We start from the raw sequence: 12,354 nt of genomic DNA, 5'->3' as shown, positions 1-12,354 counted from the left end.
TGTGTAAGAGTGCAAGGTTGGGGCCTTAGTACTTAGAAAGGAGAAATTGTGTTCTGCAGATAAATATTCACAGCACATAAATAAAATCTAGCTTTTTAGAATGTACACACACTGGAAAGAATATTTTAAACTAAGAAGGTGTGTTTTCTTTTCTCCCTTAATAGCACATAATGTTTCCATTTAGTTCAAAAAGTTTTTATTTGTTCCCATCTAGAGAACTAGTTCTCCACCTGCCTGTAAATTTGTATGGAAAACAAACCTAACTCAAGAATGTCTATCAGCAGCCAGCACTATTCAGAGGAAATGAAGGCTGGCAATTGTTTCTATATACCTTGTATTAATAATAAACCTTCTCACAGAGAAGAATAGATTTTTAAATATTTTAAATGATGATATTTACAGCAATAAAAATTCACATTTTCACGCTTTAGTGAGACTCTTTAAAATTGTACACCAGGCAGTTGTCGTAGTATCTCTATCCAGGTCCCAGTAACTGTCTCGCCTTCAGCTCTCTAGTACCCAGAGACTTAAACCCTTGATAGTTGTGGCAGGAGCGGGGAGAGAAAATACGTTTCTAGCAGATTTGGACAAAAAATGACAGATCTTTTCAACCATAGAGTCCCAGCAGCAATCCTATGTCACAGAGCAATACAAGGTAAAAACGGTGTATGTTTCCAAACCCATTAGATCTGTCCTGTATGTTTTGTGATGGCAGGGCCTGTTTGTAGCAACTGCTCCATGGTATGATCCTCAGTAGTCTGGAAGAACTGTACCCATCACATGGCAAGAGAAAAATAGCCCTTCAGAGTATAGCTGACCCCCGGTTCCCTTTAGTAGGCAGAGTGCGTGTCTATTGCACCAGTTTTTCCAAAGTATTGGGAAAGGATCACGTGTGTGTGATTGCTTTCATTGCTATATACACTTTTCTGATAAGTTCAATGTTTCACTGGGAAAGGTGACCTGGAGGGAGCTGCTTTTGGGCACAGAGCTGGCTTCGCCACCAGACCCAGCTTTGCCACCAGACCCTACTTCATTCACCAGAAAGACACTCTCAGAGTCCTGTCCTGGCAAAGAGTCTGAGGTCTCTGAGCTGCGTAGTGTCCTCACTGATGAAGTGTCACACTGAGCCAGACCAGCACTGGTTCCTGGCAGCAGCATGCGACCCCCAGTGCTACTTTCGCTTAGCTCTGGAGGGTAGAGCAGTGTCTGTGAGGTGCTACTGATCTCCCTCAGCTCCCGAGAGATGAAGGAGGGTGAGTGGCTGGACATGGCGGAGGAGGTTCGGCGTCCATCCGCACAGTTGAAATTGCTCCCAGAGTGTTGCCTTCGAGCCCCTCCAATGCGGCAGAAGAGGCACTTGATTTTCTCTATGACTTTGCTGAGCACTGTCTTGCGGAGGAGGATGTAGACCCATGGGTCCAGGATGGGGTTCACTGAAGCAATGCGGATGGCCTGCAAGTCGGGGTTTTGACTGACATCCTTCACTACGTCTGGCCGGTACAGTTGGTTCACAAAGACACGTACCTGTCAAGGGGAAAAGAAAGACCCATATTTACAGTTCAATCCAGCAAACCAGAGATGACATTTTAAAAAATCAGGCTTAGCAATTGCATGTTACAACAAGGGGAGAGGTTGGCAAAGCCAAGCTTCTCATGTCAACAGCAGGTTTATTTTTAGAAAAGGCAAAGATCAAGGAATGAACTCTGCTGTAAATTGACCTTTTTTCCTTACTCTTGAGGGTAAGAACCGCTCTCTTTTCCCCTCCTGATTACTGCCTACACCCCTGATGTATCCATGAACCTTTCCAGTTCATCCCTACAGTTTTTTAATTTTCAAATCCCAGGTGGTGATTTTTCCTTCTCTTTATAGAACCCAGAATTCAAGATTTAGACCCAAATCCTTGTATAACCAAATCTTTGCCAGCCAGGGGTACAGGAGGCCCTAGGTCAACTGAGGAGACCTAATCATTGCATATTTCCTCCAGCTAGGCTCTCATAATTGTATGTTTAAAACCAAATAAAACCCACATTACCAGCTATCAGGCAAACTGGTCTCCAGAGACAAGCCCAGAGCTGCCTAATCCCTAGTTTAGAAATATTTGTGCTGACAGCTTCCATTATTAGAGCTTCAAGGCAACGTTTTAATACCCTCAACATTCTGCTTGTTGAAGCTTGTTTTAAGAAATGCTAACAGCTGCCTCTAACGGCCAGATTTTTCATTGATTAGGATGATTCCAGCACTGAGCAGAACTGTTTAGATCTTCCCAGCTGGGTCTGCGTCTAGGTTTGGATTGAAAGGTGCAAAAGTAATAACCCTGAAATGTTCAGGATGTTCAGTTCAATTGTTGGGATGCAGAAGTTTATTTCAATAGTGTTTCTAAGTAACCACTCAGAAATTTTGTAGTGAATTAACACTTGATTGGGATCTTGTTTATCCATGGTAGCATTTGACCATTCAGGCTCCTTGCTTTAAAGAGAGGAGAAAACAACAGCACAGTTCTAGCTCGTTCATTAAGAGCCCTTGCAATCACTACTGTGCATAAAGTCCAGTCCAACACTAATGTCAATGGGGTTATCTTTCCAGCGACCTTAATGAGTACTGGCTTGGACACATAGGGCTTATTATGTTGAACTGTCCCAAGCTGAACAGTTTCAAACAATAACTTTAACTAACAATCAGGACTTGAAATGTGTCCCAGGAATAGGAAATCCATTGGAAAGCCGTTCCTGTGGAAGACCCTACCTGCTTTGCAGACACTCAGGTCAGTTTAGGCAAATCAACTTTCCTTATTTGATATAAATATCCAGTACCAATAATAGATTTTATGAATTCCCCTCTTTGTCTTGACTTCTGAAGTGAATGTTTGTCAAGTTTTGGGCCAGTTGGATACAGTTTCAGACAAGGGGTTTAAATGAAGAGAAGGAAAACATAAGCAAACCTCTAAAGTCATATTTACCAGAAAAGTGTGTGTGAAACAATCCAAGTCTGATGAAAAATTTCACAATTCAGTACAGTAATGTGAGGTTTGGATTGATTCTTCCTACATAAGAATTCAGGACTTGAATTAATGCCCAGCAACTTTAAATTCAGCAACTTAAAAAAAAAGCCAGGTCCACCTCTTGAGTGGGAATCTGTGTCTAATATGTGTATCACTGAAAGATAGTGAGTATCTGGTGGTTCCTATGCTGTCCTGCTCAGTCTGTAGTAATCATTTTCTGAGCTATCGCTATGTAATCTATATTCAGGAATGGATTCCTTTACCTGCTTAAAGTCAGATAATTACTAGGTAGAGATACAAGTATCAGTCAGTGATATAAAAGTACTATAGAGAGTATCACTATCAATATAGCTACCAATTAGTTCCTCTTAAAGGGATTTATTTTTTTTTTGGTTACTATATTAGGAAGCAAAATTGCTACCTTTTCTGACCTGAGTGGTCCCCTTGTATCACTGCTTGAAGAATAATTGAAATAAGACATTTAAAAGTGTTTCCTCTATACATTAAAATACGTAAAATGTGGCCAAATTCTACAGAATTGTAGTGAAGAAAGGCCTTCACCATTTGGCCCTGAGAGCTTGTGTTAGTGTAATAAAAGTAATCCGATTATCTAGCTTGACCACAAAGTCTGGTGGAGAATCTTACCACTTGGTGGCACCAGTGTCACACTTTTAAAAGCTCCTTTTCCTGTCTCTAGTTTGAGGAAACACGGAAGATCAGTTACCAACTATGGTATTTGCTTTGATAGGGAGATGTACCATGAAAGACATGCCATGGCCAATTTAATGTTCTTTGAACGCATTACCAATGCCAGCCGCAAACCATGCAGACACTAAAGAGTTCTGCTGCTTATCTCCCACCCCTCTGAGATGATCTTCAGCACTGAAACGCTGTCATCCCTCTTACACGGACTCTGTGTCTGAGAAGAGGCTGTCAGAATTCCAGAAAGCAGCAGTGTTAGCTTTCTTTGACATCTGCTCCTTGGTTTCAAAAGCCAATCTTGGAAGAGTCAGTTAGTTATTTGTGTACAGAGGAGAAGAATAATGCTAGTATTTTTTAAAAAAAGAATAAATCTCAGAAATACAAAAGTTAAATTGCCAGAGAGGATTTTTCTCCTGATCCTTTCCTCCTAGAAGATTATTTTTAAAATGCAAAGGACTTCTTCCACAACAAGTTCAAATATACTCTGCAAATGTACATACATCTGTCTTGACACAGGCCATTTCATCTTTGCTGAAGGACTGCCTGCACTGACAGCTAGGGCTCCATAAGACAGCATCTTGTGATTAGAAGCACAGTATTTATTTTCCTTCAGCCCCTTCCAACTAACATTTATATTCCATGTAAACAAGATCAGGAAGAAATCAGCAGAGAAGGATACAGTACCACTGATACATTCAACTGATACAGCAGGGACATCTTGAAAGAAGTTGCCAAAACTACTCATAAGAAATGTGTTATTGTTCCAACTTTAAAATTTGATCTTTTTCATTCTGTTTTTACATAGCTGTAATTTTGGACCATCAGTTTAATGTGAATGATTAAAAAGTAAATTTAGTTATCAGCTAGCAGCGTCTGAACAGGAAATTCATGTACTTGACACATCCCTTTATGTTTACCTGGCAGAGCTTACTGTAATATAAGAATCTATTGTAGTGCTGATTAAATAGGTGATAATGATTTTCAATCACTAACAATGTCTGGTTACATTGCAGCAAAGCACCTTATGATGTTTATATTCCGAATAGTCCACTGACAGATGTATCCTAGGTATGTATAAAAGACACTTAATTTGGGCCTACTTTGTGAAAACTTTAGAACGTTCACAGCTATTACTACATTCCCAACAAGCCTACACCATAGCTTTTATCACAAAATCCAATGGCATATCAAACTAGTTTTACTAGTACATGTCCATACCAACTGCATGTATCATTATTAATCATATGTCTGGCAAAAAAGAAACTGAATGGATCTTCCAGTTCAGTCATTACTTAAGTAATTGAATTAATATTCACGTATAGCATCTTCTGCAGAGCAACACTGAAGTGCAAATAATGTTTTGCTGAAAAATGCTCTTTTACAAGATTGTTTGATGAAGCAAAGTCAGCCTGGCCTCTTATGAACATCCAACCAATCCACTCAGTTACCTTAAGGCAATGGATTACTGTGTGTCGGAACTAGTTTGACACTTGAAGTTGTCCAGTTTGAAGTTCTAATTAAAGCAAGAAGCAAACTGGGACTGATCAAACCCTGGTACCAGAACAGGTTTGCACTAGTTAGATTTCTTGATTACTGGAAGCAAAGAGTGTTTTTTTTAAGGTGTACTAACGAATTGCTTCTCGTGGCTGTGTTGAAATTGTTCTGAAGTTTATGCCCAAGTGATTAGACTCTAGAATCACTTGGCTGCTACAGCTTCTGTTGACACAGTGAAAGAGTCTGGTTTTTGCATTTCCTTCTGACTAAACGTAAATATAAGTGGCAATTTCTACCCATCTGAAGTACCATCAAGTGCCTTTTATGATAGTTATTATGCAGAATAAACAAAGGAGCAGCCCTCTACCCAGTTTTCACCTGTCCTCATAAAAACTTCCCCATATCGTATATTGACATGCTATAAATAGACACCTAGTTAATAGCAAGCAGGAAACAAATTCTGTAGCTGTGTAAGCCAAATATGCTTTGTCCCACAGGGACTTAGTATTTGTCATAGCTGATCATGCCATTGCTCTAAAATCTAGTCTGCCATCTCACCTGCGGCCATGGACAGTCCTGATACTTCAGAGGAAAAACAAACAAACATTAACCACTGGGACAATTATAAATTAAGTTTAAAAACTCTTTTCTGGCCCCTTCAGGTATCAAATGTATGTGGTGAAATATGAGATTTTATTACCCTTACTAACTTGGCATACCAAGCTAAATTTATTGTTACAGAGCATTAAATGATCATGCCTTTTAAAAAAATTTGACCACCGGCAACAATGAATTCCAAAATTTGACTATCACGTATCTTTACTCTTGTGAGAGTGTAAAAGCGAAAATACAAATACTAATTTCTACAATGTTTTCAATCAAATCCCCTGTAATATCATCTTTTCCATACCTTTAACTACCTTTACTGCCATTCTGTAAAACTTTCAATCCTTTAAATATTTTTTTTAAGATGAAGTGACCAATGATGAACTCTGAGAAAGGTCTGGACACATGTTTTGTATTACTTTCTATCTTATTTCCTTGATCAAACTCTTCACCATGACATCCACAATAACTTCCTGCAAATTCAGAGCATACAGGTGTATGTGAAACATGTAGATGATTTTTGCTAGTGTGCATTCCTTTTAGTGTTATCAGTTCATTTTATCTGTCTTCATGCTCTTTTTTTTCTCTCAAGTCCATCTAAAGTTTCTCACAATATTTCATACATTTTATCAATCAAAGCCATTTAGTGCCATCATAAAACTTCACTGATTCACTGTCCAAATCATTAAAACATTAAAAACACTGAGCTCTCAGAGCATCCCATTATTACCTTCTGTTCACTATGATTCAGTTTCCTATTGTTTAACCATTCTTTAAATAAAGACATGACTTTATTTATTACACCATGGTTATTTCTTTTTCTGAAGTTCTTTAAAAACCTTTAGTAAACATATGTAAATAAAGCCCACTGGATCACCTTATCTATTTTATTATCTCCTGAAAGAGCTCACTCTGAGAAAGTAAGATGATATGATTCTCTCCTACAGAAGCTGTGTTGCTCTGACCTTGTTTGGTTATGGTTTATTCAGCTTCTGTCACCAATAGGAAATCAGCTCATCAGAAAATTTCATAGCCACAAAGAAGCCTCTGTGTTTGCTTTATGTAACTGCAGAGTGCCACCAACAGTATCTGGATGCTGCTCCTCTTCCTTATCAGAACGGACTGTTCTGTAACAAGTGAGACCTATCAGCTCCCTCTGTAGTGAGGGCTCTAAGTTTAATCAACAGGATCTGCATTGGCTCATAAAATGTATAGGCGGGTTAATGATTTTCCAGTCTTTCTGCCCAGTGGCTGCTTTTAAAGGTATATTACATATTCATACCTTCCCTCCACTATTCCACAGCTTATTTCATTCAGAACTCTAAGGGCAGGTCTACACACAAAGTTGTACCAGTGTCACTGAAGCGGGACAACCTCGCAAGTGTGGATGTAGTTATAGCAGTGCAAAGGTGCTCAGACAGTTATATCTTAAGCCTGGTCTATGCTTAAAAGTTGTTGATATGGCTACATCAGGGTGTGAAAAGAATGTTTTCCCCAACCTAGCTAATGTAGCATGGAGAGGTAGTGTTCCTGCAGCTATGGTAAAACCCCTTCTGTTGGAGTCGGTTGCACCCACACTACAAGGTTATGCCGGCACAGTAATGTGCCATAGCTATGCTATGTAGTGTAGACATGGCCTGAAACAGTTAAATCAGTACAACATCTATGTATAGATCAGCCTTTAGCTCTTGCCTTCACTGCTAAAAAAGGTGCGTTTTTACCTCAGGGTAACTAATGTGCATGAGCTATCCTGAGGTAAAAACACAGTAAAGACCAGGCACTTTAGTTTTACCATGAGGTAAAGTAGGCAAGGCCAATCCAAGATCGGGATATAGAGTTGACCTCCCCTCGCTTACCTTGCAGTAAAACTAAAAGTGCCTTGTCTACGCTCTGTTTTTACCTCAGGGCACGTGTTGCCTTGAGGTACAAAGTACCACACTTTTAGCAGTGAAGATAAGACCTGAGATGACTGCAGCACATCCTAGCCCTCTTTTCTCTTGGCACCTGCCCGCTCCCACAGATTATGCAGTCACCAGCCTCCCACCAAAACCGCTTACTCCCCAAGACCATAAATTTTGATTTTCAACAATCCAGTTGCCTTTCTGGTGGACCCCCCCCCCCCCCGTATGTTTTGGTTGTTCTTTCTGTAAAAGTTTCTCCATGAATCTTGAATGAAATTGAACCACATCTCTTTGTATTTGGCACTGAGACTTCTTAGTTCCACCTCTCTATCTGGTCCTGCACGAGATTCACCCACTAGTTTATATTTAGCTTTCAGATCCTTTCTCTTGCACTTACCTATATCCCTTCCAATAACATGGTATTAAAATATTTTTCAGAGTTGTTACAATGTCAGCTTAATCTAATTAAGTATCTTCAGTCCAATGTCAGGAGGTTAGCAATTATATTACCTGAGTGTTGATTGGGTAGGAAAACAGAATAACTGCATAGTTTCTGATCTTGGGCTACAAAGCTCTAAGCACTGTTCTTGGATCTGATGTGTGCATGCACATGGGTGCACACACATTAGGGTGACCAGATAGCAAGTGTGAAAAATTGGGACGGGGTAGAGGGCAATAGAAGCCTATATAAGAAAAAGAATCTAAAATCAGGACATCTGGTCACCCTAACGCACATGCACAGTATATGCTGATACAAAAACCATGCTTTAACTGAGTCAGCCTTCCAATTCTTAAGATGTTTTGCAAGACATTAAGATGTCCTGCAAGCAATAACATGGGAAAGTGAGCAGTTGTGCCAGGGTGCACTGCAAAACATTAGGCTGAAGGCCAAGTGGCTAAAGCCAAAATGCCAGGATCCAGGCACAGCTGCACTTCAGAGTTTTATACATGTTAGTAATGTGGCAAAACTGGCCTGACCCCTGCAATTATACTATTTAACTGAATAGTTCACAATCCTAGTTGGCCAATCATATTTCATCCTCATTATGTGGCTCCCTGTTACAATAACTCTGATATGGGGCTATTCCAGGATAACTGCCACCTACAGTAAACTCCATTACAATTATCTGTGTTCTAAAACCATCTCTTTCTAATAACACTCCTACCGCTCAGCTCAGAAGATCCTGTTTTGGGAAGGTGGCAACTATGCATAGCCAATTGTTTTTTCTTTTAATGTATCTGAGTCAACAAGACAAAGAAGTTTGCCAAGTTTTATTTGTAATTTTGTGTTGAGTGGCAAACACGGACTGAGCCCCAAACTGGTATTTTTGGTATTAACTTCCCCTGGAGTTAAGGTGGAGGGCAAGAAGGAGGTGTAGTTCACTAATCAAAGGTTGGATCCTACTGCCAAGGATGTCCATGGCACCAATGGTAGTAGCTTCAAGATTGGACCTCAAGTGATCTGTTCATCTGTTTCAGGAAGTTAGCCAGTCATCAGTGATCATGCTCAGTACTAACGTGATTTCTAGATTACTTAGGGCCAGATTCTGCCACTCTTACTCTAAGAAATCAACAAGAGTGCCCATAGATTAAGGCATGACTCAAGGAGAGTAAGGGTGGTAGACTCTATCCCTGTGATGGTAAACTTTTCAGGACAGAGAGCTTGTTTTTGTACTTTCTGTGAAGAGCACAGCACACTGTTGGTGCTATATACATAATAACCTCGCTCTCCTCTGTGTCTTAACACACACTGCAAATACTTTAAAAATGCATTGTGTCCTCAAGTGCAGGCCTGTCCCAAACCACATTCACTTGCAGCAAAAATCCTGTGGCACCTTATAGACTAACAGACGTTTTGGAGCATGAGCTTTCATGGGTGATGCATCTGACTAAGTGGGTATTCACCCACAAAAACTCATGCTCCAAAACGTCTGTTAGTCTATAAGGTGCCACAGGATTCTTTGCTGCTTTTACAGATCCAGACTAACACGGCTACCCCTCTGATAATTCACTTGCAGTTTGATTTAAAAACAGATTTTAAGATACCTTACAGTCTTGCCAGGATGTTGCTGTGATATTTCTCTGAGATACGAGGGAAGCCACTCTTTTTTTGGTCATATTTTTAACACTACAATGTCAAAGGCACCTGGAGCCGAGGATAAGCATTTATTTTTGTTATCATTCTAAATCAAAATAAGTTTAGATCACTGCCTATGTGTGTGTAATCTCATTAGAATTGTTTTAATAACTTGTGAGAGCCCAGAAAATAGAAGCCTTGTCCTACAGCCACAGACTAAAAGGAGGTGGGTGAGTTTTGCCCCAGAGGACTTGGTGGTTGGGAAGATGGAAAGGGCAGTGCCGTGTTACTTACCACTAGAGGAATGGAGCAGATGACCACAACCAGGGAGGTGGCAATAAGCAAAATGACCATCTGGATCTCTGCTCCAGCCATGCGACGAAAGCTCCTGCGCCGGCGAAAGTCAGACAAGCGGCTGGCAGTGTTGTCTGTGCCCAGGGAGGTGCGTCGCATGAACTGGCGATGCATGCGAATCAGGGCCACACACACCAAGACATTGCAGACTACCGTGACCATGATTAGGAAGGAGCTGAAGCCGGCATACATGTAGGAGTAGGCAGCATGGGTGGCCTCCTTGGTCTTCCAGTCTATGAAACACCAAGTTTTGGGGTACTGTAAGGTAGACTTGCCCAGTCCCATGCTGGGCAGGGCGCAGAACAGCACATTGGAGACATAGATGGCAAAGAGAGTGAGCCCGGCCAACTTCTTATCCACATAATGGTTGTAGAAATAGGCATGGTTAATGGCCAGGTACCTTTCTATAGACATGGCACAGATGATACTGAGGCCAGAGAGCCCGAAGAAAAGGAGGATGAAGGAGCTGTATTCACACAGTGCTAGTCCACCCGGCCAGCGGTTCTGCAGGTATGTGGCAATAGTGACTGGGCTCACCAGACAGGTCCCCAAAAGATCAGTGACTGCCAGCCCACACACCAGTGTGTAGAAAGTGGTCTCCTTCTGCTCCTTCCTGGACTTGCAAAGCACCACGATGGCGATCAGGTTGCCCACCACGCCAAAGATGAACATGACAGTGGGGATGGTGGGGGGCTTGCCGTCCCCATGCTCACTAGTGGAACTGTTTGCTGTTGTGTATATGGTGGTGTGGTCAAAAGACATGATGAAGATTCTGTTGTTGTGGGTTGTTAGGGGAAATGAAAACAAAAGTGGATCCAAAAATGCAGTTCAAAGACAAGTCCCTCCCCCTCCGCTCCCCCCAAAACGTCAAGGAACAAACTGCAGTTCAAGATAAAAGAGATTCAATTAAAAAACCTCTGCATTTCAAGGCAAGGGGGCGTGAGTTTAAAAAGCAACTGAATTCAAGAAGAAACAGACGCAATGGAAAGTGAAGCCACAAAAAAAAAAGCCTTGCATTTCAGAAGAGTCGCAGTTAATGTTTTTTCTTGGTACAGCTTTTGTTGTGGCTGCTGTTCTATCAGTTTTGGGGCAGGTTCTTGCACTTTCCAAAGTTCAGCTCGGAAACAGATCCCAGCTTCTGAGAGTGGGGACTTTCCCTTTTTCCGGTGCAAAGCTGCTCTTTTCCTTGTCTTTGCCTCTCAACTTTGTACAAGCAAAATCTTCCCAATGGTCTTCCTCCAAAAAGAGGTTCAGCTAGATCCTTGAAGGATCGGAGTTGCTTTCCAAACCCTCTTCTTTTGCCGCGTGTGCCCCTGCGAGCCAACAGCTGCTGAGTCCAGTTCCTTGAGATGTGGAAACGAGGATTCAGAGGGGCAGAGGTGGGGACTGTCCCAGCCCCGTTCGGGACCCTTTGCGGTGGGACCGCGCGGGGCGCTGGAGTTATAAAAGCAGCGGGCGGTGGATGGCGGTGGCAGGTGCGTGTCTCTCCTCCCAGTCGCCTCCGCTGGGTGCTGGACTGAGCGGCTGGCAGCTCGGTGCTGAGAGTCCCACGCAGCCCGGCTGTGTGAGCTGTGCCAGTGGCTGGCCCCTGGAGCTCATCCCTCCTCGCAGCATGTGCTGCCGTGTGTGTCACCCTCGCTCGCTCGCTCACTCCCAGGCGGGGCTCGCCTGCGCTCCCTTCAAGTGTCTCCAGAGGGGGAGGAGGCAGAGGGGGCAGCTCCCCTGGGCTCCTCCCAGCTCCCGCGCCTGATTGGTCGGGAGAGGGAGAGCACCCGCCCGCGGGCGCTACAGCCTCGCCCGCAGCAGCAGCAGCAGCGCGGCGAGCATCGGCACAGATGGGTCGGGCTGCAGGTTGTGCAGAGCCGGGCCTGGGACAGAGCTTTTAGGAGCACGGTGGATAGATCCTTGGGGGCCGGGCTGGGTCGGGGGGCACAGGGAATTGGGGGCTGAGGGGAGAGACCAGAGTGGGGGGGGACACGGAATTAGGGGCTGAGGGGAGAGACCAGAGTGGGGTTGAGGGGGGGTACAGGGTTTGGGGGCCAGGGAGGGAGACCACAGTGGGATTGGGCAGAATGTTAGAAAACTGGGGGGCAGGGGAGAGTGACCCCTGGGTGGGGTGGGGCAGGATGGGGGCAGCAGCAGGAGGTGGGGATGGTCTCAGCGAGCAGTGGGAGGGGAGGCAGGAACAGACACTAGAGTGGTTGGTGGTTGTGGCAGGCCAG

The 12,354-nt window shown here is 43.0% G+C and overlaps 1 protein-coding gene across 1 annotated transcript; it reads right to left on the bottom strand.

The window, feature by feature from the left end:
* Window positions 1-325: 325 nt before the first annotated feature.
* PTGER4 (prostaglandin E receptor 4) lies at window positions 326-11,766 on the bottom strand. Its single transcript, XM_050947037.1, has 2 exons — window positions 10,073-11,766; window positions 326-1,524 (listed from the first exon to the last, which is right to left on the bottom strand). Exons 1-2 carry the CDS (start codon window positions 10,892-10,894, stop codon window positions 913-915), a joined length of 1,434 nt encoding a protein of 477 aa, XP_050802994.1. The 5' UTR covers window positions 10,895-11,766; the 3' UTR covers window positions 326-912.
* Window positions 11,767-12,354: the final 588 nt, after the last annotated feature.

The sequence above is a fragment of the Gopherus flavomarginatus genome, chromosome 3 (genome assembly GCF_025201925.1).
Source record: "Gopherus flavomarginatus isolate rGopFla2 chromosome 3, rGopFla2.mat.asm, whole genome shotgun sequence".
NCBI lineage: Eukaryota > Metazoa > Chordata > Testudines > Testudinidae > Gopherus > Gopherus flavomarginatus.
Note: the sequence above shows the minus strand (reverse complement) of the source record. Positions and strands in the feature narration are given on the sequence as shown.